General features: G+C 39.6%; 4 protein-coding genes and 1 long non-coding RNA gene across 5 annotated transcripts; 3 read left to right on the top strand and 2 right to left on the bottom strand.

Moving 5' to 3' along the window:
* The first annotated feature begins 266 nt into the window (after positions 1 to 266).
* Positions 267 to 3,006, top strand: zp3c (zona pellucida glycoprotein 3c). The gene is made up of 8 exons (XM_004538952.3): positions 267 to 891; positions 964 to 1,070; positions 1,179 to 1,282; positions 1,781 to 1,964; positions 2,042 to 2,165; positions 2,241 to 2,329; positions 2,414 to 2,487; positions 2,697 to 3,006. The coding sequence occupies exons 1-8, from the start codon at positions 340 to 342 to the stop codon at positions 2,861 to 2,863; spliced, it is 1,401 nt and encodes a 466-aa protein (XP_004539009.3). The 5' UTR covers positions 267 to 339; the 3' UTR covers positions 2,864 to 3,006.
* Positions 2,864 to 4,239, bottom strand: LOC101470247 (inositol 1,4,5-trisphosphate receptor-interacting protein). Its single transcript, XM_004538951.4, has one exon. It carries the CDS (start codon positions 4,237 to 4,239, stop codon positions 3,016 to 3,018), a length of 1,224 nt encoding a protein of 407 aa, XP_004539008.2. The 3' UTR covers positions 2,864 to 3,015.
* Positions 4,240 to 6,856: 2,617 nt separating this feature from the next.
* Positions 6,857 to 14,227, top strand: calhm1b (calcium homeostasis modulator 1b). The gene is made up of 2 exons (XM_004539319.2): positions 6,857 to 7,427; positions 12,755 to 14,227. Exons 1-2 carry the CDS (start codon positions 6,882 to 6,884, stop codon positions 13,262 to 13,264), a joined length of 1,056 nt encoding a protein of 351 aa, XP_004539376.1. The 5' UTR covers positions 6,857 to 6,881; the 3' UTR covers positions 13,265 to 14,227.
* On the bottom strand, positions 8,753 to 9,943 carry LOC143419048 (uncharacterized). Its single transcript, XR_013099025.1, has 3 exons — positions 9,899 to 9,943; positions 9,623 to 9,661; positions 8,753 to 9,042 (listed from the first exon to the last, which is right to left on the bottom strand). It is a non-coding gene; the product is annotated as an uncharacterized LOC143419048 (long non-coding RNA).
* A 1,568-nt stretch (positions 14,228 to 15,795) lies between the features above and the next one.
* zgc:175214 (RING finger protein 122) lies at positions 15,796 to 24,156 on the top strand. The gene is made up of 7 exons (XM_004538954.6): positions 15,796 to 16,465; positions 16,656 to 17,021; positions 18,598 to 18,751; positions 20,206 to 20,248; positions 20,740 to 20,781; positions 21,412 to 21,494; positions 23,267 to 24,156. Exons 2-7 carry the CDS (start codon positions 16,997 to 16,999, stop codon positions 23,385 to 23,387), a joined length of 468 nt encoding a protein of 155 aa, XP_004539011.1. The 5' UTR covers positions 15,796 to 16,465; positions 16,656 to 16,996; the 3' UTR covers positions 23,388 to 24,156.
* Positions 24,157 to 24,185: the final 29 nt, after the last annotated feature.

Here is a 24,185-nt window from a genome sequence, read left to right as displayed (position 1 = left end):
AATGTGTCGCTTTATTTTGACCATGTTTAAATAATAATAAAAAAGAAATAAACAAAAAACACAAGCAAACAAAACAAACCATATGAAAAAAATTATCATCATAAAAAACATCAAAAAGGATTAGGAAGAAGCATAATTTAACACCACCCACTTTCCACTAAAAAAAGCTGATTATTGCTGGCCACCACTCATTGGTTGGCACTGATTGTCATTTCTAGCAGGTGTGTGAATTCTTTCTGAACTGAAGAATACAAAAGCTGGCTGAAACACTGCTTTATTAGTTGAAGGACCAGCAGTGTGAGGCAGCCACTGGAATTTAAAATTGTAATAGTAATAGTAATGGGGCTGATGCAGGCTGGGTTTTTATTTCTGCTGTTTTGGTCTGCCTGTTTTCAGTTTATAGATAAAGCTGAGTATGGTGTGTTTGGGCAAGATCCTGAATTAGACCAGGAAAAAATGGAGACAGTGGCAGATGAAGATGAAACGGAAGATTCTGCACCTCAACTCAAGAGGAGTGCATCACATGGAGATCTTTCAACACCTGAAGCAATGAAGTTACCCAAGTATCTCAATGTCCCAGCCTCCTATGACCAAAAGCAGCTTTTCAAGCCAGAAAGGGGAGTCAGGCCCCTTCCTGAATGGGCCAGGAAAATATTGCTTGCTAGTGCTCCTGCTGCTCCTGTAACTGGAGGAGCAGAAATGGGCAGAGACAATGTGGTTGAAATTTTGTGCCATGTGGATAAAATGTATGTAAGAATCAGGAAAAGGGTCTTCAAATCCAGAGATGCATACAAATATTTGAAACTAGGTACATGCCCCGTTAACCAAGAAAATGAGCACTATTACTACTTTCTCTACTCTTTTGTAACTGGCTGTGGATTCAAGAAAGAGGTTGGTGAATGTCCTAATGTATTTGTTTCATATTTTACTGTGACAAACCAAATGGAAATGTTTATGTTCCAGAGTCATGCAGATTACTTGTCCATCAGCAATGTTCTCCGCTTCAGACAAACCACTCCAGTTTTAAGGGAAATGCCATTTGAAATTCCTCTGCAGTGTCGGTTTCCCAGGTAAGACTTTTTTTTTGTAAAAAAAAAAAAGATTGTGAAAGCCTTTCAATCAGCCAAGTGTCCTTAATTTTAAAATTGTCTCCAATTAATTAATTTTAACTATTGCAGGTTCTTTCACTCATACAAAGTTGGCTTCCACCCCAAACTGCGAGGAGGAACAGTTTTCAGAGCACTGAAACAAAAAAGAATGTTCAGCCTCACCCTTGTAGATGGTAAACATTCTAGACTAAATTTCATTGCTGTCCAAAATTTGAATTCTTCAAATGGTAGGCCTTAAGTATGTTTTAAAGTAAAGACTTTCAAATATGGCTGGTAACACTAAATATTAAACTCCCAAAGTCTTCTATCAAAGTGGAAAGTAGCATCCAAACCTTTTTAATTCTAGGTATGAATGAGGAAATAGAAATTTGACAAACCTTTCTGTGCAAGGACTTTTTTTTAAATTTTTTTTATAGAAAGTACACCACAGACAAGCTTAAGTTCAAGCAAATGTTTATTTCATATACCATAACAGCTGCCTGTCTTTTGGCATGCAAATGTACACTATGGAGCTACAACAGCATCCATACTGGTGAAAGCTTAGGGAAGGATAAAATGTTCCACAAACATTTTTCAGAACTCATCACAATGCACTCAGTTAGCCAAACATATGCAGCAGCCTGATTTATTTTTGCCTTTTATTGTGCTTTGCCACTTTCACCCTACTAAAGCGTCTGGAAATAATGTCACTGGGACCAAAATCTACACCTTGGGACAGTCGATGTACTTTGAGGCCAGTGTACTTTACACCACAGCAAGCTCTAGAAATAAAAGGCTCTACATCAACAAGTGCTTCATGACCCCTTCCAGCAACCCAGACTCAAATCCTAAATATACAGTCGTTGACAACAATGGGTAATAATTTTACAGTATCATAATTAAAACTGGGGTGACTTGCTGCGAGTGGATAAACCTGTGATCTCCAATTCTAGCTGTATGATTGATGGCAAGGTGATGCTACAGTCAAAGTTCCTTACTGGTAGCTCGAAGATGGTGCAGAGATTGACTGTGGGAGCTGTCATCTTCAAGGACTCTGCTTCCATGATCTCATCACAGGTAGCCTCAATAGGTTGTATAGAAATGGATGCCATGAAATGCATTATGTAAACACTAAATGCAATGTCTCTTTAGGAACAGTACTTGCACTGTGAGATCTTTATGGGGTCACCTACTCCAACTCGTAATTCGAAGGCTTGTAACTATGATCCAGTGACTGGAAGGTGAGTTGGCTAAACTGAAATTCTACGAGGTGTTACTTTTGTGCTTGCTATCATCAAATCTTTTGACCCCGCTTTGTGTTTTAGCTGGAAAGAGCTCTACGGGTATGACACTGTGTGCGCTTGTTGTGAATCAACTTGCTCGTCACCACAGCAAAGGGGTAATTTTTAAATTTACATGAGATGCAATAGCTTTTCACTCAGCTAAGCTTAGCTCATTGCAAGTTGAATGAAGTCTTTTTGATGCAAACTGACAACCAGACAGTCTTGCAGAACACTGAAGGCATGAAAGTGGTCTCACATGTGAGCAAATAAAATTTTAAACTTTTTTTTTTTTTTTTTTTTTTTTTTTTTTCCCCCCCTCCACCAGCTTCTAGGAAGATAATCTCAAGTCACTCTTGGATGGTTGACTTGACCAGTGAAGATGAACATGTAAAGTCTGAGCCCAAGATGAAGTCCCGTGATGCTGGCATGTTCAACTTGGATGACTCAGATACAGAAAAACATAAGGACTTCCTAAACAATTGGGACCAATAATTTAATGTTTAAATGATCAGAATTGTTTTAAAAAATAGCGGCTTTATTTCTTGAACTCTGCACAGTATGCCATTTATGAATGTACAACAACTTGTTTACTGTCAACGGTTCAATTGAAAATTAAAACTCTAAATTGCACTGTCGTCAAATGTTCAGTTTGCTCTTTCAGTATATTTTGCGTAATCATCAACCATCATGTATGCGTTTCTAAGCATCTCCTGGAAATGCATCATAGCGTTCCTGTACATGCAGTTATGTACCACAAGAGGATAGAAGAGATTCACTGGCTTTGCTCTGATTAATTCAGCAGGAAGTTCAATAACCTCAGTTAAAGAACTGCCAATGAGAATGTGTTTCAGTACCTTTTTCTCAAGGCTTCTTTCTATAAAGGATAGCAAGTCTCGTAACCTCGAATCAACACAGTTTGCGTTCCAGTGTCTTGGGTCTGTGGTGAGAAGCAGATGCATTAGGGCCGTTTTGAAATGAAAATCTTTCAGCGCACTACTTCCTGTCATTGCAGTCTGCCTCTTGTGAAGGAAACGTGCAATTTCAAGTGCTTGAATATGACAAGCATTTTCAGGCAGGCGTTTCGAGAGATGTTCTAGGAGATGGTCTTCATAGCTGGTTAAGGATAGTCTCCAGAAAGTATCTGCATCACTTGAGGACCAAGGTGTGATGAAAAAATAAGCATCATCATTAAATGTAACCACGGGATTCATACTAAAGGTGATCTTCTTGCCTGACTTGAACCTGATCACTAGAGCACCAGGAGCATCAATATAGTGAATATTGAGCTCAAACTCATACTTGTGTGAAATCAGTCTCCATGCTTGTTTTATAGTGCTCTGAAACCATCTGGAGACCAGTGATTTTGACAAGAAAGGAGTGTTCTTTGAGCACAGAAAACCATCACAAACCTCAGTAATTTCTGTCCTTACGTTCTCATTGTGGTCAGAATGCAGCAGGCAAACCATATCCTCATCTGCATCAGAGGTCTGACAGGGGCAATCTTGGGTTTTCTTATTTTCCAAAAGTTTTATTTGACCGCACACTGGCATATTTGAAAAATCCCTCCCTTTGTGGTTACAGAGCTGAATGTGAAAACTAAATGGCTTAGGTGGGGTCAAAGGGACAATGATATTACAGGCACTGAGCATCTGAAAGTCCTCAATCACCATACTGCCATTTTTACCACATATGGTCCTCATAGCATCTAGTAGGTCATTTGCAAATCCTTCCAGAAACTCATCCTTCCTCCACTTCTTTTGAGATGATTCTTGAACGTATTTAGCATAAAAATCGTTAAGTGTGCCGATGTCTGGTAGCTGCACTTCATCAGCAGCGCACGTCACAGGGGAGGCTGCTATTTGTGTCATTTGGGAATTCCTATTCAGGTATTTCCAACAGAAACGGATCATGGAAATCACTGAGAATGTGTTCCAAATGTACCAGAGGTAATCTCTTTCCCATTCTGCAATTGATTTCTCTGAGGTTTCATTTTCTGATGTCTTGACATTTTTAAAAGGTGTGTCTTGTCCTTTGGAACTAGATATTTCCTTCTCAGGTCTTGCATGCTGCCCCTGTGGTTTGCCAGGGTCTCCAAAAGAGCTGTCAGTATGGATATCTTTTCCCTTTAGCTCATTAGCATCTTGTGATGTCTTTAAAGCAGCCTCTGGTTCAGCATTATCATTTTTAGGCACACTTGGATCTGATTTAGCTGTGGATCGGCCCCGTAGTAATTCATGATTGCTGCCATGTCCTTCTGACTCTAAAAGTTTGTCTTTTTCAGTGACGTTTTGATCAGACTTCTGTTCATCATGAAAGTTTCTGTCATGTTCAGTCTCATTTTTGTCTGTGTGTATTTTCTCACTGACAGGTGGCATTTCCTGGTCGAGTTTCTCTTTCTCTCTCAGCAGCTTCTCTTCATGCCTTTGCATGTCCTTGTTGACAATACCGTCCCATTCCTCAACTCCAGGGTCATCCTTTGGACACATTAGGAGACCGAGACCCACCACAAACACTCTCAGCAGAGTTTCTTGCATCGTCAGTATTGTCTATGAGTGAATTAAATGGCAGCATTCAGTCAATTATAAAAATGCATGTGATTAATTAGTGATTAATAAAACAAAACACGACTGAATCTAAAACCTTGCAATTATCCATTAAAATAATTCAAAAACAATGTTCCTGCTAGCAAATTTTACAGTGATGCAAGAAAACAGAGAACGAAGCAACTTCCTCTCTTTACTTATTTCTTTCTGTTGTTACTTTATATGCTAAATACTAGATTACTTTTTGCACATGACATTAAAAGAGAAGAAGAATACGCACCAGAAAGTATGTTTATCTCAATAATGCAACGCACTGAATAGGTATACAGACGGAACTAAGAGATCAACCTTGCACAGCCGCAGGTTCTGTGATCTCTTCCTATTTTAGATGTAGGTTGCCTTCTGTGACTTATTTCCTGCACACCCTGCCCATGTGCTCTGCTGTGACATTTTCCTGTGCAATAGACAGAAGAAAAGATAGCACAGACTTCCTGTAAATTCAACTGCAATTTCAAAATGTCAGAATTGAGCAATTACTTTGAATCGGTTAGACAGTTTTTACCAGTAAGTAGTATGAGGTTGTTTAGATCATTTCATAGTATACTATGAAATGAACGCATTTAGCCACCTACCTTTGTTCAAATAAAAACAATGGTGTTTTATATGCATGAATAGCAGAGAGTGCCTCTGTCTTTTATCTTCTTGTGGGTTTCTAACTGGTTTGTCAAGCTCTATTACAGTCAGTGGGTCCAGGTGCTCTAAAAGAGTTATGTGAAATAAAGTAATCAATATGTGATAACATTAGTAGTTATATTTTAAAAGTGAAGCCTTCGATTTGATTCTTCTGGTTTTGATTACGCAAGTGAGAACAGGCTGAACCCTCACCTCTTAGACAATTACATTTTCCAGCCAAAGCCACAGATATTTGAATGGGTTGAAAGTGTTTTTGCATGTCTTCGTTGTTACGACTACACATTAACACAACTACACCCTCGAAGTTCGGGTTTCTCGAATAAACCTCACCACACACTGCATGCATATTAGCAAATAAAGGCATTCCCAGAAACGATGGAAACTATATGTTCCCTTTAACAGGTGTACTTTTGAGAATGTGGGGTGAATCAGAATTTGTTTTGGCATCACACTAAAGACAGGTGCCTATGAAGGGAGGGGCATGATGACAGATGATGCTGCTCGCTTTGGACAGAGAGTTCGAGAAGCACCTTTCAGTTGGTCAGGGGTATGATGATTGCTAAGTACAACAGCAAAACTTCTATTATGGACACTGTCCTTATATGGTTTTTTTAAACCTTTGATCTATTCATTGACTCTTGTTTAAAGAGGTAAGTGTATTTTATGTATTTCTTGTATTTATTCCTCTATATTAAACCGATAGCCCAGTCCACATTAAAGCTGTTTTAAAGTAGAAGTCATAGTTTACAGAGATTATAATATCACTATTTAACATGGTGCCTTTAATAAATTATGTTTTATGGCCTAATTAATGAATATGCAGTAAGTTCCAAATGCTTTAAAGATAAGTAATAATCACTTTTAATAAATTTTGACAGTCCAGTGTTGTGATATTTCTCTACCTACTAAGCCTCTAATTCAATAGAAAAAGGAATGCAGAACCAAAAGTCTATTTATCACTTACTTGACTGCTTAATAACACATATAGCATTTGGCCTGATGGTTTATTTTCCCTTAAAATTCAACATTCAAATAGTTGTTTCACAGTATGGCACTCCAAAAGTTGATCTTTGCCATCTTTTATAGATTTCTATATCACATGTAAAATATTTGCAATTATTTTTTAACCATTAATAAAGATTTTACTAGAACCTATAATCATTTCTCGTAAAAATCTGATTTTATGCCTTTTTTGCCTTATCTTAAACATGTTACTGTCCTTTTTTTAACAGGTTTAAGTATTTGTGAACTAAAGACCCGACACATTTCTCAAGATGGATAAGTTTCGTATGATGTTCCAGTTTCTCCAATCCAACCAGGAGTCTTTTATGAATGGAATCTGTGGTATCATGGCACTAGCTAGTGCTCAAATGTACTCAGCGTTTGAGTTCAGCTGTCCCTGTATGCCAGAGTATAACTACACCTATGGGATCGGACTGCTTCTTATTCCTCCCATATGGTTCTTTTTGTTAGGTTTTGTATTGAACAATAATGTGTCAGTGTTGGCAGAGGAGTGGAAAAGACCCACTGGGAAAAGAATCAAGGATCCAACAATCCTGCGCTACATGTTTTGCTCAATCACACAGAGATCTTTGATTGCCCCTGCAGTGTGGGTGTCTGTCACTCTCATGGATGGGAAGAGCTTCCTCTGCGCTTTCAGCATCAGCTTGGATATTGACAGGTTTGCGAATTCCAGTGTCATTCAAGGAATGTCAGAGACGGAGAAGTTAAAATTCCTGGCACGTATCCCTTGTAAAGACCTGTTTGAGGATAAGGAATTAAGAGAGGCAGCATCGAGATACATCAAGTGTATATCTCAGGTATCCCATTGTTTATTTGCAACCCTGTGTGAGTGGTTTCTAAGTATGACTTTCTGACAAAATCAAGCAAGGTGTGCAATTTCTCTCACCACATTTATGAAAAATATTAATAGTTGATAAGCTGGTGGCTATATGCCATGATGGTTGTTTGATAAGCCACTTCGATAGCAAACAAAAAACTTAACTTGTATAGCACTTTTCCAAACACATAGTTACAAAGTGTTTACCCGTTTGAAGAAAAAAAAAAAGGCAGACACCACATGATCCAACATTCAGGCATTCATTCCAACATACACACTTCCATACAGGCAAATAGATGCAAACTATGGCCCAAATAATGGGAGAAAGATTAGGGGAAGCTACCCTCAATCAAGACTTTTTGGCAGTGGTTGAAAAGAAATCACTGAATCGGCTGAACTCGTAGGCTGACAAAGGCTGTTCCAAGGTTATAAGCTAGATAGACTCTGGTTTTAATGTAAAGCACACGGAACAAATAGGAGACCTTCATCAAATGATTTGAGTGATAAGGTCTCACCAGCTTTGATATACAGTGCAACCATAAAGTATCCTTTACTTGTTCCACAATTTTTTATGGTACAGTCTTATTCCAAAATGGATTAAGTTTATTTTTCTCTTCAATATTCTACACACGATATCCCATAATGACAAAGTGGAAAATTGCTTCAAATGTTTAGCAAATTTATTTAAAAAAACAAAACAAAAAGCATAACATGCACATAAGCATTCGCAGCCTTTCCCATGTCACTCAAAATTCAGCTCAGGTGTATCCTATTTCCACTGATCCTTTGTTAGACGTTTCTACAAGTTGATTGAAGGCCACCTGTTGTAAATTCAGTTGATTGGACATGAATTGGAAAGGCACACACCTGTTAAGCCAATGAAGAGAAGCCACTGTGAGAGAAATATTGACTTCTCTTCATTGGCTCCCTGTTAAATCCGGAATGAAATTAAAAATCCTTCAACTCACATACAAGGTCTTGATTAATCAGGGCCAATCTCATCTTAAAGATCTCAGAGTACCAAACACCCCCAGTAAAGCACTTTGCTTTCAGACTGCTGGACTACTTTTGTTACGTAGTGTTTTTAAAAGTAGAATGGGAGCCGGAGAATTCAGCTTGGTTCTTCTGTGAAATCAGCTCCCAGTTTGGATTCAGGAGACAGACACCCTCTCTACTTTTAATATTAGGCTTAAAACTACTCTTTTATACAAAGCATATAGTTAGGGTTGGATCAGGTGACCCTGAATCCTCCCTTAGTTATGCTGCAATAGGCCGCGGTTACTGAAGTCATGATGCATTGAGTGTTATTTTATTGTAGGGTCTTTATCTTACAATATAAAAAATGCCTTGTGGTGACTCTCATTGTGATTTGGTGCTATATTAATACCCTCAGAGAGAGGATTCTGTCGAGGTCCAAATGGGCACACTAGATCCCATCATCCATACATTTAAGTAGTTTGGAACCACCAGGACTCTTTGTGGAGATGGCCGCATGGTCAATCTGAGCAATCAAGGTAGAAGGGCCTTAGTCATGGAGGTGACCGAGAACCCAATAGCCATTCCACAGAAATCCAGCCTTGCTCTTTCTCTCGACCCTGACGAGATTAAACAAATATGAAATAAATATTAACTCTTTGGCCTGAATGCCAAGCAATATGTCTGGCAGAAACTGGGCCAATACCATGCCTACGGTGAAGCAAAGGCTGTAAAATCTATGTACATTTTCTATTTTTATGTATTTATTCATTTTGATAAATTCGTAAGAATTTCAAGCTTTTTTTTTTTTACTTAGGAAAACTTATCATTAAGGGGTGGGCAGAATTTTGTGTTGAAAATAAATTTAACGAAATGTGGAAGAAGTAAAAAGCTATAAATACTTTCCTGATGCACTGCATAAGCAGGGGCCTGCTCATGTAGAGCTTTACGTGTTAATAATAGGACTTGCTATGAAGAACTGAGAGATACAAGTGAAAAGTGAGTTAAAATAATCAAGGCGAGAGAAAATTGAAGTGTCGACTAAAAGTTCCAGATAGTTAAGGTCTGACTTTTGAAATAGACTGGACTGGATGAGTTTAGACATTCTTAGAGATTAAGATATTAGACAGCTTAGAGATTCAAACTTTAGATGTTGTTCAAAGATGATACCAAAAGCTTCTTAGAAAATGATCTAATTACCGCCGATGTGGGGCCGATGTGCTGACCTCCTTAGTGAAACTGTCAGGGCCAAATACAAGAATGTTACTTTTAGTAGAATTGAGAAAAAAAGATAACATTAAATATACAAGTGTGAAATAAACAGTGAAAACACTGCATTTAGAGGATACACCAATATATCTTCATCCAAAAAGCATATTAATAGCCAAAATGGGAAACATACACCGATCAACCGTAACATTATGACCAACTAATATTGTGTTGATTCCTCTTTTGCTGGCAAAAAAAAGTCCTGACCTGTGGATACATGGACTCCATTAGACCCCTGAAGTTCTGCTTTGGTATATGGCACCAAGATGTTAGCAACGGATCCTTTAAATCCTGTAAGATGAGAGGTGTGGCCTCCGTGGATCAGATATGTTTGTCTAACACAGGGGTCCCCAATCCCAGTCCAGGAGGGCCGGTGTCCCTGCAGGTTTTAGATCTCACAATGGGTCAACACACCTGAATCACATGGAGAGAGAATTTCAATACATGTTGAGAAGGTAATTTATCCATTAAAATCAGCTGTGATGGATCAAGGACACATCTAAAACCTGCAGGGACACCGGCCCTCGTGGACTGGGATTGGGGACCCCTGGTCTAACACATCCCACAGATGCTTGATTGGTCAACACCTCAAACTCTTTGTTGTCCTTCTCAATCTATCCCCGAACCATTTTTGCTTGTTAGTAGGGCTCATTATCCTGCTGAAAGAGGCCACAGACATCAGGGAATACTGTTCTCATGACAGGGTGTAAATGGTCTGCATCAATGCTTAGGTTGGTAATATCAAGGTAACACCCACGTGGATGGCAGGGCCCAAGGTTTCCCAGCAGAGCATTATCAAAGCATTACACTGCCTCTGCCAGCTATCCTTCTTCATAGTGAATCCTGGTGCCAAGTGTTCCCCAGGTAAGCAATTCACATGCACCTGACCATCCCAGTGATGTCAAAGAAAATGGGACTCATCACACCAGGCTAGCTTCTTCCACTGCTCTACGGTCCAGTTCTGATGCACACATTTTTGGTGGTTGACAGGGCTCAGCAATAATAATAATAATAATAATAATAATAATAATGTGAGGCACTGTGTTTTCTGACACCTTTCTGTCAGAACCAGCATTAAGTTTTTTGAGCTACACCAGCTCATCTGTGGGATTGGCCCACATGGACCAGCCTCCCCACCCTAAACTCGTCAGTGAGCCTTGGTTGCCCGTGACCCTTGTTCACAACTCTTCTTTCCTTGAACTTTTAATAGATACTGACCACTGCAGACCAAGAACACCACACAGCTGCAATTTTGGAGATGCTCTGACCCAGTGGCCTACCCATTACAATTCGGCCCTTGTCAAACTTGCTCAAATACTAACACTTGCCCATTTTTCCTGCTTCTAAAACTCAGCTTTGAGAACACTAATATATCTCACCCACTAAAGGGTGAGATGATAAGGAGATAAATGTTATGTCTGATCGGTGTATGAGCCAATCATGTTGTTCCATTGACACAAGTGCACAATAGATGCTCCTGAAAGTTTTAACATATTATTTTTTCTCTGTCTGCTGTAACCACAACATGAATTTTATTCTGTGCTCTAGAGCCATAATAAAGCAGCTTTAGTTGTTAGTGGGTTTTTTCAGGTTTGTCCCTATGATCATAAAGAAAATAACTTTTATGGCCTTCTCTCCATTCATTTAGCCGTTTAAAAATAAACCCCCACATACCTGCCTAAAGATTTTGCTAAGATGGGAGCAAAGCGGTGAGCTTTGCTTCTTGAAGGACTTTGGTGTCATCCTTGCTGATTTACACCAACGGTAAAAAAAAAAGACATTTATCATTGTGAGTGGCCAATGTTTGTGCTGACTACATCTTCAAACACAGCAGAATGAAGAGCTGAAAGATTTCAAGCTGTTTTAAGGGATCTTTCGAGGCTCTTTTGAGGGAAGTCTGGCTCATGTGATCCAATTTTTAATTATGCAGATTTCTTTTGTTTCCCTGGCAGAAACAATGTGGATAAACAGGCCAAAACCAAAATAAATAGAACACAAAATGTCGGTATTGTCCAGCTGCTGGTATCAGTCAATAATTTCTCCATTAAAAAGTAATGGTAGCTGAATTCCACAGTCTTGGTATTGTTCGTGCTGACTCATTGTCACTCGAGTAGCTGAATAGAAAAGACGTATTGTTACTGTTATTAGTACCACCTGCAGTTTTTCTCCATGGCGAGTCAAAATGACTGACAACAAAATGACAACACTGCCCTTAGCTGACAATATTTAATTTAAAAAAAATAAATTGGTGAGTTTGTATTTGGCTGTTTCAAGTATTGTTCGGCTGAACAGATTTAGATTTGACTCTTAAGCTAACTAAATGAATAGCTAAATAAGGAACCAAAGATTCACCATCTTTCTAAACTGTAGAGAGTTGTCCTTTAAAAGGCATTTACGCAATCAAATTTAATTCACAAAAAAATAATAATAATATGAATAATCTAATTAAATAAAACCATCAAAAGAGTACCAATGTGGGCCCTCGTGACCTCAGTGTCTCTAAAATCCTGGCTTCAGCCCTGGCTGTCATTTCACTGAACTATTTTAACTTCAAAACAAGGAAAACTAATTTTAGTTTCTTCGCTTTATTCCTCAAAGACTGCTCTTAACTTAAATCTCCCTGCCAGACTATAATTCACTTTACAGTTTGAGCTCACTGAAGCTTTCCTGCTGGCTTATTAGAGCAATAGATAAGCCTTGAAATTTATTATTCATGGAACTGGGACCTCTTCCACTTCTTCCAAAAACACCCACACTGTTATTTAGGTCTTTGATCAGCTGAAGGGCAATTATACAGGCTTAAAAGTAAGATATCTCTAAAAAGTCAGTTGATATACAGATTCTGTTAATGAGCTATGACGCTGTCAAGAAGCTGCTAAATATGCCTTCTTCACCACATCTGATTTTCAGTAGCTGCACAAGCACAGATAAATCAGAAGGAGTGAAGATTAGCAGGCTGTCTATGTGTGATCCTTCTAACATCTATAGTTTGTTTATAGTGCATCATTAGAGAGCTCAAAATAGTGGTCATTTTGCTGGATTTATCATTTCTGCATTTCACAGGCATGCGGATGGATGGTTTTGCTCATGATGACCTTCACTGCCTTCCTGATCCGAGCTATTCGGCCATGCTTCACCCAGGCCGCCTTCCTCAAAACCAAATACTGGTCCCATTATATTGACATTGAACGCAAGATGTTCGATGAAACCTGTAAGGAGCACGCCAAGAGCTTTGCCAAGGTTTGCATCCAGCAATACTTTGAGAACATCAGCGGAGAGATGAGAAGCTTCCACCGCCATCACAGCAAACACGACAGCGACAACGAAGATGAAGACACGTGGAAGAGTGATGAGGAAAAGCTGTTGGGTATCAGAGCCCAGGATGATATGAACAAAGTTTTGTGGAACTGGCACACCTGTAAGCCACCTCTGGCTCTGAGAAAAGAACATGAAGATGGTGAAAAAAAGGGGGAAATGAATGGAAACATTAACGGGGAAATAAATGGGTTTGTAAAGAGCCACACTCACGATGTGGAGAAAAAAGAGTGGGCGGTGTATTACAGTAAGGTCTAAAGAGTTCAAAGAGAAACTATTTTTTTCCAGAGTATTTTATTTGCGAAAGATAGAATATATATTATTGCATTCTGCACTGCAGTTTAAGCTTTATTTAAACGCACACTATTTTAACTGACTGGTTGACTGATGGTATAATCTATATGTATGTAGCTATGTATAATAGATTTTAAGAAAACAAAAACTGTCGACATATTTCTGGTTCACATACAGTTCAGTTTACAGAGAACATGTCTGGCACTGGGTGTAATCCAAAGTCTGTTGTTTTCATTTCTGTGTTTTATCTGTTTGTCATGAATTATTGTCGAAAACACGCTCTCATCGTTCCCCAAGGGACTGAGCTTGGCGGAAATCTGAAGTCTGTAAATTCTAGGCTGCTAATAAGTGCTCCTTTATCAGGCTGATAGTAAAGCATTATTAGAGCACACTGGAGAGTTCTCATTGATAACACTAATGAATGTTTGTATTGCTCTCAAGTGCAAGGCCACCATAAATATTCCCAGAGCAGAACTAAACAGAAATGAAAACATCGCTTAGAAGAGCTCCGTTTACGTCAAGCACCCACTGTGTCTCGTGCAACCTATATCTTAAAAAAACGATGAAAAGTTGATCTTGTTAGCGATAAAGGACACTTATTTCTGTATGCACAGAGATTTTTCTGAAACGGCTTCTTGCCTTTTCTGCTGTGGCCTGTAGATGAATAATGGCAGCTAACTGAGGCTGCTGCGCACCTGAGATTACTACGTGGATTGTCTCTGAATATAACGCTACAGAAATACTGCATTTGCAATAAAGCAAACCTAAGATTTATGCAAAAACTAAAGGTTGCCGCAGTCAAAACAATTTACATGTCACTGCGAAAACAAGGTCTACATTTGCATCTTCTTTATTTGCTTGCTCAGCCCCAATTCTGTCACTCACTCCCTGGTAAACCCTATTTTACAATCACCGAGCAAACACTTTGCTTCTGTTCTATTTGAAAAGGCTTTTAAATATTTATTTCAGAAAAATGTAATTAAAGCTGAATGTGTAACCTTTTTGATATACCTATATAAAGATGGGTAATAAAAAGCATCTTATTACAGTGTTTGGCTATCATATGCCTCTAAGACAGCATCAGTGGAGCGTCCAATGCTGCTGGAAAGCTGGGGTAACTTTCTTTCAAAATATATTGTTGTCCTGATGGCGGTGGTAGAAATGGTATCTACAACACTGGTCCAACATCTCCAAAATGGTTTAATTGCATTGTGATCCGGTAACTATGATTTTCACATAGGGTAAGGGTTAGGGTTAGTGACCCCTCGTGCTCTGTGCGGGTACTGTCATCCCTGAAGAGCCCATTCTCTTAGAACAACAGAAATTTCCATAATTTCAGAAAATCTGTCAAATGGAATGACCTTTCTCCCTAAAGGGATAAGCAGGTCAACGCAAGAGCAGCAAAATGCTCCAAACAGCCTAACAGAGCTGCTGGACTCCCTCACTATAGAGGTGAAGAGTTCACGTTTTTCCTTTAATTTGTCTCCTGTCCACGTCATCAGCAAGCTGTCAACACAATGGTGTTTTTCCCATATTTCACAAGAGGGCGTCCTGTTACCAAAAGCATCACCTTTCACATGCCTACAGTGGCAACACAACCTTTGGCTACAACACATCGGGTCAGTCAAACTTGTAAGAACCCAACAATGCACGCACTGTGTTAAAGAGAGTATTTAGGCTCGTGCTTCTGTGCAGCCAATCCAGCTGTTCCCCCGTACTCAGGAGTAATGCCATTTCTAGAGCATGGTGGAGGAAGGAGGAGAGGAGGGGTAAATGAAAATGGCATGTATCCTATTGAACTCTCTCCCTCCCTCTTTCCCTGCCCTTAGGGATTAGAGGAGCAGCACTCCCCTTGACCGCTTCGCAGCTTGCCCAGTAGCCCAGCAGCTGTTCTCTCCCTCAGCGAATTGGCAGCCAGGGCTCCTGGTGTGGGGGTGGCATGAACACAACGTCTTTGTCTGTCATTTTTCTCTTCCCACTTTTTATCTTATCTATACAATCTCATATGCAGACGTACTTCCTGATTCATGTTCTTTCTATTGGTTCTCTTGTCACAAAGCAGTGACATCATCATTTACATATATATATATATAATATTAGATCAAACAAAGCAAATATTCAAAACAAAAGCGAGTATCACACTATTACAAAAATACCGTTTGGTTATGTGTGAAGTGAGGAATGACGATGAATCATTTATTCTTTTTCTGACCTCCATTTCACACAAATGGCTTTGTTTTGGTTGTCAGGACATCAGCCATGCGCATATCACTGACCGGGGCCTCCCTTGACTTTGCTGCAAGTGTCTCTTTTCTCTCCCTCTCACATATACAGGCACAGGGGTGTGCGCATACAGACACATACACATCAGCATGCTTGCAGGAGCCCTATTCGTCAGTGTCTGGCTCATTCTGCCTTCCTTCTGCCTACAGATTGGAGGACAGAGGTAGCAAGGGAGGGCTGAGGGAGAGGAGAGTTGCGAGGCAAAACGGCTGGTCACATGAGCAGAGATCTGTTTACAAACCCAAGGCAGAGCAGAGCAAGAGGAGGAAGGGAAAGGCGAATCGCAGGCTCTCTCTCTGAGCACCATTATAGATTGAAAGAGGAAGAAGGGAAGCCTGCCATGACAAAGCCAGCTGGAGGTGCAAGAGGCTGAATGCGACACACGCAGACACACTCTTGCGCACACACCGCCTTTGTCTCAGATTTTTTTTTCTTCTCAATTGAAGCAGCAGATGGTTAGAGGGAGAGTAGGATCCCCCCCTACGCGCACACACATCCACTGACTGAAACACAAACACACACTCGCAAGCAAAACACCAAACCCAGCAAGAGGACTGTTGTTGACTGCATGGAGCTGTCCTCACTTTGTTTGGGCTTTGAAGGAAGCATATCTTTGCCTTCTGTGCTGAGGAGAAATATCAACTGCAAGATCAGAAGACTGGAGGAGGAGACAACAGAGGAGACAAGAGGGGGATGAGACTTGTGAAAATCCCCTGTTAAAAAAAGCAGCTTTTCGAGGAAGACAAAGCACAGATTAATGTCAGATAATTGCCTTCACTGGGTGAGGACTGTCATTTTGAAAGCTAGCTGTTACTGAGTTTCGTGAAGGGACGACACTGCAGACACAAAGTGAAGTCAAAGAGGCCCCTTTCTGGTGGAAATGTAAGTATTTCCTGTTACAAAGCAGCCCGTGTTGTTTACCACACTGCGATCAAGCGAGAATCAGTTTCTCACAGTAACAACTGCTGAGCTGCACCTGGTGTGAGATATATGAGAAACAATCATCTCATCTAAACAGGTTTTCTTTGTCTCTTTTCTCTTCTGTGATGACATCATTCTCACTGGGATCCAGGAGCACATGAGGTCTCCAGTCCTGGTCCAAACCTCAGTCCCAAATCTCCCAATCTTAACACAGAGCGGTTAATCCAGATTTGGGAATGTTGGGCAGCACAGATTGCTGAGCCAACAAAACCACACCTCCAGAGGATTTGTGGAATCTGAGCAAATCTTGATGGTTGTTGTTTGCGGGAGCTAGCACAACCCAAGAAAAAGAGCAATCCAGCTCAGTGTAACTGAATCTAGACTCCAAAACAGATTTCAGTGTCCGAAGCTCCAGCCCACGAGTTTGGCTTGTCTCCAGCCTTTTCCTGACAGGGCCTGAATTTACTGCGGCTGCCTTGGGAGTCACATTTCATGCAACCATTCCAATGGTGTAACGGTAAGTGAGTGGATTCCTTGGCACTTCTCTAAATATATGAGAGATGGAAGCACATGTACTTACTTCATAAACTAAGTTACTTAGTTGCTGGCTGTTGGCTAATGGGATTCAGATAATGGATGTGCTTGTGAATGGGCAAATTGCAGGGAGTGGAGGCCTTAGATAGTGTTTTGAAGAGTGAGCTGAGAGCACTTAAAATAAGCTGCTTTCCAGAACATGTTGTTTCGTTTGGGTTTTTTTGTTGTTGTTGACAACTGTGACATTTTATTCTGTTACCTTGCTCCATATTTTTATTTTTCTTCTTTGGGGTGATTCCTAATTGTATCTTTCATTATGCTACAATAGGTCTTTCCTATGAAACCCTCCACCCGGTTCTTGTAAATCCCCCAACCCCCAGCCATGTCAAATTACCCTTCCCATACCCCCCACAGTGTGCAAGCTGTACCCATTCATTCACTCTAAAGAGAGACACATGGACATTTAGAGGCTGGCAAAGAGCATCCTCGCTACAAATTAATAGGAACACATGTGGCCTGTGGAAGTGGGGCTTCCTCTGCTATTGTTTTACCAAATGGCCCTTGTCCCCCAAGTTCATTCTGTTTAATGCATCACACCCCCCGCCACCTGCAACGCACACATATTTCGATTGTACCACACAGACACCACGCAGCTTTGCTTTTCCATCCCCGAGCGCACACACACGAGCTCACACTCTACCAGTCATCTCTGTAGTCTGTGGAACAGATGGTGGTGTGGCGGAAGTGATGTCTGCCCTTCATGTTTGTCTTGTTCACAGCAAATTAACGCACAGTCCTATGAGCGTCTCAGTTGCCACCACAGTGCCAGTCACAGTTCCCCAGACACACCTGCAACTAAGCACTTACTAAATTTGAACCCTTAACAAATGCTGTAAGTAAAGCTTGTGATTTTTGTGGAGTTTACCTAGAGTGTCACATGCGTTTGCAATTTATAGTTCCACATCAGCAGACACACTCAGTTTTACTGGCACTAGAAGCTTGTCCATGTTCTTGTTAATGATCAACGTTTGTGTACTTGTCTTCAATGATTAATCTTTCTTTTCATTTTATATTGGAAATAAAGTGTTTATGATTTGCCAATAAGAGTTTGGGCGTTCCCCTTATTCCTTAGAAAGGAAAATTACCTTCAGCTGTCTACCAGAGTAATTGCTCAAACAAACGGCACAGTCTAATGTTTATGCTATCAGTTTCACTTTAAACTGTCGGTGCTAACGGCTGCATACTTTAAATCTTTGTAGATAGCTGGATATAGTGGGAGATTAAACAATGCTGCAGTCTCTTTTTCAGCATCTCTCTGTTCAAAGCCGAAGAAATGCAGCTTTAAAAAGACAGCCACCCTAAACCAATTTCAAATTCATGACCTATAAAAGAAAACAGGATTTTATTATGTTTTTCTCTCTCATGGGCATCCCATCAAAGAGTTGAAATGAGAAAGTCTTCTAATTCCTCAAACTTGATTTTACATGTTGGACTTTTACCTTAGAAGGTGGCAAACAAGTTAAGTATGTAATCTGTTATTTCAAAACTTTTCCTGGTAGGATGCCAGTGTGGTTTGGGTTCTCAGCGTTCTGAACACTACTGCAGCATGGGGTCTGACATCTATCACCTGCCGCTCAATGTCTATGTCATTGTTCTGGGCATCGGCCTCTTCGTCTTCATGCTCAGCCTCATCTTCTGCTGCTACCTTTTCAGGTAGGTCGGGCGAGTCTGAGATAAACAAACCAGTAGTTCGAGATTTTCGGGCAAGTTTGAGCAAGCTTTGGAACACGCTGCCACGGCAGCTTCAAATTAATTCCTAACCACCTTGGCAGTCAGCTATCTTCACGTATTGATGTGTTAATGTTAGCAGCGAATGTCATGCAAGTTTACCAAGCAAGTGTTGAGCTGCCAAAGGTGTGACATGTTGTTTAGAACTGTTAAAACACAATTTATGCTTGGATTTCTTGTGTAGAACAACAAATATTCTCTATATAAGGCAAAAGCAAAGCACTCAGGAAAAAAGGTTGCTGCTATTCATGAACTCCAATCATTTTTACTGACTCTGCAGTTCACCACAGAGTATTTTAGCACATTCTACTTCATGTCTTTCATTTTTGACTATATCTTAGTCATTTTGTTTCACTCTTCTTGCATACATGGGTGTTGGGTTTCTTTTGGGTTTTTTATTTTTTGGGGGGGAGGGGGGGGTTTAGTGGAGGTGGGGGAAATAATAATACAGCAAAATGCTGCATTGATCTCTTTTGTTTATTGATACATATATTAATTGGTTTATTAAATCAATGTCGGAATGTTTTACAATGTGTTGAGAGTTGTAGAATCTTTGTATTATGATAGTAAGATAATTGTGGGCAACATACTCTAACAGCATTATATCATTACTTACCCTGTGATTCCCTAGATTTCAGCGTAAGGCTGTTAAGGCCACTATATGCCACGTGTACAGCACCAGTGCAGGAAAATTAGTGACCACTGGCCATCTAAAGCAAAACAGAGAAACAAAGTTACTGGAGTTTCATTTACAACATTCCAAATCAATATGAATGCTGCGTGTTGTATAAAGTTCATGTGTTTGTTAAAGCAAAGTGTATTTCCTTATGCTTAGTGTATTACGTTCATGAAATGATATTGTCAGGATGTCAGCACTGTATTTTTGGACCATTGTGCTACACCCAATAAATGAGGTTAGTGCAATTAGTGTAAAGAACTCATAAAAAATGTCTGATTTAAAAAATAAACAAATCATTTTAAAAAAAAGACATAAATATTACAACTAATACTGTTATCAGATTTTCTTCAGATAGTAATGAACATCCTGCCAGGCTCAACATGATTATAAGTAACGTTTTGAAATATTAGTCGAGAATAAAATTGCAAACAAGTTTCTATAAATGTTGCTAATTTAACCACAGTAATGGACTGGAGGAACAGGAAATGCGAGCAGTTCTGTGAAATTAAGTTAGGATTGTGTGTGTGTGTGTGTGTGTGTGTGTGTGTGTGTGTGTGTGTGTGTGTGTGTGTGTGTGTGTGTGTGTGTGTGTGTGTGTGTGTGTGTGTGTGTGTGTGTTTTATCTTGCAATCACAGGTCAGGATCCACAGAACTTAAGTCACAGTTGTTACAGATGTTGTTTTCTTTGTGTCTCTCCCAGGTTGAAGCAACAAGGAACTAGGGAGCAGTTCAGTTACAATGAGGTATGTCAATGCAGTATCTGGCACTGTGGGTGCACATGTAACACCAGCTTCTTAGGCCTGTTATAAATACAAGTGTAACATCTTGGGCTGATATCGCCAACTGTGAAATCTAACACCCCCTCTTTTAGATGACCTTGAATCCATCTATGTGTCGCTACGTTCTGGTTTTAAAATGGTAATCCGTGTGATGAGGCCCCATACACTAAACTGGTAGCAGAGTGTTAACAGTGTAGCGTGTTGACAGTTGGTAATAATGCTTTCAGACAGGGAAGGTTGAACAGGAACTGCAGGTTTTTTTGTTTTCTCTGCATTTATAATGTATTTTTTCACCATGTAGGAGTAAATCAACACATATCAGTTATGTTTTCACAAAAATGCCCGTTTTACACTGTATCTTTTCTGCCGTGTAACACCCCAGTTGACCCATGATGCTGACGCATAGATCACATGACCCAACACATTTCTTCTTTCTCTCCCCTTTTATTCTGCAGGTGGTGCTGAAGGGGGCAAGCAAAAAATTAAGCCTTCTTGGAGTAAGTCATAGTTTCTTATAAAATGTGAACCAGACCTATGTTAAACAATGTCAGCTGTTTGTTGCCCACATTGTTTATGTGCCAGTTTAGATGAGATCATTATGTGCTGGGAATGTTTGGTTGGTTCATTCAATCAGTTTCTCCTTCAGACGTTATTAGCATGCTGCACGTACTCAGGGTGGAGATGTGCTGAAAATATCTTAAATACTGTCAGTGTGAGAGTGCCTGCAGAATGTAGGGCTCCAGGAATAACTGCACTCATTCAAAATGCATTATAAAAAACATCTCTGTCCTGCCTCTTGTGATTTTGTTTAAAAAAAAAACAACAACTTCTAAGTATTTTGTTTAAAACCAAGGCTTAGGGCTAATTTTGGTATAAATTCAATATCCAATTTCTCTTTTTAGTTTGAAATAGCCCTGCTGCCTGAAAACACAGTTAAGATAAAAGCACATTTTCACAACACTGACATACTTGCACTTTAAAGCAAAACGGTAAATTAATTTACCACTTAAATTTAGCTACAAAAAGGCAAGTGTATTAGGTTTGTAAGGATATATATATACATATATGATGTCTATAACCAGAAAAAAGCCAACCGAACTAACCTATGTGTCGTTTGTGCTCTGCAGCAAACCTGTGCAGTGTGTCTGGAAGAATTCAGGACCCGAGATGAGCTGGGAGTGTGTCCGTGCTCACATGCATTTCACAAGAAGTGAGTGTTAATAAAACAGTGATGTGAAAAGCTCAGTAGAAATAGTAGCTGCAATTATATGCCGTTCTCTTCGGTTAAGTTAAATTAATGTCATTCTCATTAGGCGTGGCGAGATCACAACAAACTAAATGCTTTGTGTGGGACACACTGAGAGGCAGCCTTTACTTTAATCTTAGCGAAAAGAATAAACACAAACGGGTTGCAATGTCACAGTGATCCTGTGAGGACAAATCTACTTAATTTGAATTTAATTTACCCACTAGATTAATAAAACAGGCGTCAGTGAAAGCTACAGGTTGTTTTGCAATAGCATTTACACAACTGTTTATTTCCCCTTTTTATTCCAATGACTGCAAAACTGTTTTTAACTGTTAGCTTGGCTGCTTGTCTGTATGGTTGCAAATATAACTATAATCAAATATTGATACTATCGATTGATATTAGTGTGATTGGATCAATGCTTTGTTTCTATTCTCTCAGTTCAATATGCAGCACTCTGAATTGTGCTAAATAAATTATTCATTTATTGATTTTTGGGAAATAAAATTTTTTTATCTCAAACCAAACCTTACTTCACAACCCTGCTTTAGAGACGGGCACATTTACAGTTTCAAAAAATCCAGTTTCGTAACACATGAGAATCTACAAGGTGTGTTTTGTTATGTTGTTCTGTTAGCTAATTATTGTGGAAAGTAAAAAGCCAAGTGATTTAGTTGTCATTAAAATGAGCCCAAAATTAGCAGATTGTGAAATTCTACTTAGAGGGTGCTCATAAGGTTGATTATAAAGTCAGTGGCCATAAATGGTTAAAAAATATTTTTCTTATTCTTCTAGAAACACACAAAGAAAAAAAAAGGTTAAACCAAATGCTGGATGTAAAATTTTAATTGGGGGAATTTTAGTGTTACTTAATATTCTCACCTGAGGACAGAGCCAACCTAGTGGACTGGTTTTCCCAGCTTCTTGTTTTTGTGTAAGCTGTTTTTTAGGTTAACCAGTGTTACACTAAAGCAGTGGTTCTTTAACTTGCACCACACTGCCCATTCTGTCATCAATAATTAACTCTAAAAAGGATCCAGTTAGAATTTTTGTAAAGTAAGTGTGAGTGTTGTTTCACCACTCTTAGAACTTCTACTTTATTATAATAGGTGGCACAAACAAAACGCTGTTTCGTAGTATTTAGACATGGTCACAAAATTTGGTAGCAGTGATGTTATTTTACATAATCCAACAGCTTCATATAATCTGGTAGAAAATTTGACAAATTACAGATTATATTTGCGATCATATCTAAATACTTTAGTATTGATGTGTGCAAATGCAAAAATGATGTGAAAAACATTTGCAGCAGTTGAAAATCCCAAGGAAGTAGAGCAAGAGAGTCCTGTGTGACCTCTGCTGGTGGCACTTTTAAATGACAAAAGTTACTTTACTTTCTCCAAAAAGTGCAGAGGCGTCAGTCTAGCTCAGTGGGTGAACAGGTTACAACATGACGCATGGCTGAGATGCAGCAGCCTGCGCCCCTTTTCTGCATGTCGTACCCCTCTCGCTCCACCCATGCTCCACCGCAGCAGTACTGCTGTGGGAGATGTTTTCATTTCAACAGGAAACAAAGTTCTTTCCTGCTATTTTAAGCTTTAAAAGTTGACTAAAAAAAAAAAAATCCCCCAAAACTAAAGCAACAATAATAGTGTCCCGATAATAAATCCTGAGTAATAAAAAAAACAGCTATGCAGTATTATTTCAAGCTGTTATTTTTCTTGTCCTGTCAGGTGCCTGCTTAAGTGGCTAGAGATCCGCAGCGTGTGCCCCATGTGTAACAAGCCCATCCTGCGGCTACACTCGGACGCTCCCCAGGGTGCCGAGGGGCCTATGGACCCAGAGGAGGTGTGAACGAGCCATCGGAAGAAGAGAAAAGACTCCCTTTACAGAAAACACACACATTAAATACACTAGAGAAGATGAACAAAAGGGTCATCTTGAAGAAATGTTAAAGAGCCCCAAGTAGCAGCTTTGCTGCTGACCTTTGAGCAGTTATGCTTTCGTGGGAACTGAATATTGATAGCACCAACATGATTTGGTCAAATCAGTCAGAAAGGGTGAATGAATAGGATCTTTCATTAAAATGCTCCTAGTTCTACTTCCATGTTGCACTGTTCACCAAAAAAAGAAAAAAAAAGACAGGAAAAGGAGCAGCAATAGAAAGTTGGATCATTGCCACTGTCACTGGACGACTGGTGCAACACTGCCGGAGAGAAATGACTCTACTGGCATTGAGCAGGACATCAAATTACAGGATCAGTATGGATACCTCTAATATCTCAGGGGTGTTACCAATACAGCCAGCACAAACCACGTCAATCACCCTATAACCCTGTGCCATACATGCATCTTCAATACTGCCAATTTAGGTGAAATGCTCCAGGAGCCAGAGGCAGCTACACCCTCTGGCTGAAACAGACCAGCCGGATTACAACCGCGACGATTTAAGTAGATGATGTTGTTACCGATTGTGTCCCAGGCCCTTTTCCCTTTAAAAAAAAAAAAAAAAAAAAAAGACTGATAGAAAACTAGTCTTGCCTGTATGTATTGTATGTAATGTCTCCCTATATATATATTGTCCTTTTGTATTTTAAATAAAGCGTCATGTAATGTATTGTAACAGCCTTGGATTTATTGAAAGGTCAACGA

Source organism: Maylandia zebra, linkage group LG6 (assembly GCF_041146795.1).
Source record: "Maylandia zebra isolate NMK-2024a linkage group LG6, Mzebra_GT3a, whole genome shotgun sequence".
NCBI lineage: Eukaryota > Metazoa > Chordata > Actinopteri > Cichliformes > Cichlidae > Maylandia > Maylandia zebra.
This window is presented reverse-complemented; position numbering and strand designations above follow the sequence as displayed.

Coding starts and splice junctions, on each gene's coding strand:
- zp3c (XM_004538952.3), top strand. CDS start 340: ATGGGGCTGATGCAGGCTGGGTTTTTATTTCTGCTGTTTTGGTCTGCC. Junction 1,283..1,780: donor CAGCCTCACCCTTGTAGATG/GTAAACATTCTA, acceptor ACCCTACTAAAG/CGTCTGGAAATAATGTCACT. Junction 2,488..2,696: donor CTCGTCACCACAGCAAAGGG/GTAATTTTTAAA, acceptor CCCCTCCACCAG/CTTCTAGGAAGATAATCTCA.
- LOC101470247 (XM_004538951.4), bottom strand. CDS start 4,239: ATGACACAAATAGCAGCCTCCCCTGTGACGTGCGCTGCTGATGAAGTG.
- calhm1b (XM_004539319.2), top strand. CDS start 6,882: ATGGATAAGTTTCGTATGATGTTCCAGTTTCTCCAATCCAACCAGGAG. Junction 7,428..12,754: donor ACATCAAGTGTATATCTCAG/GTATCCCATTGT, acceptor TGCATTTCACAG/GCATGCGGATGGATGGTTTT.
- zgc:175214 (XM_004538954.6), top strand. CDS start 16,997: ATGCAACCATTCCAATGGTGTAACG. Junction 20,249..20,739: donor AGCAGTTCAGTTACAATGAG/GTATGTCAATGC, acceptor TTTATTCTGCAG/GTGGTGCTGAAGGGGGCAAG. Junction 20,782..21,411: donor AAAAATTAAGCCTTCTTGGA/GTAAGTCATAGT, acceptor TGTGCTCTGCAG/CAAACCTGTGCAGTGTGTCT.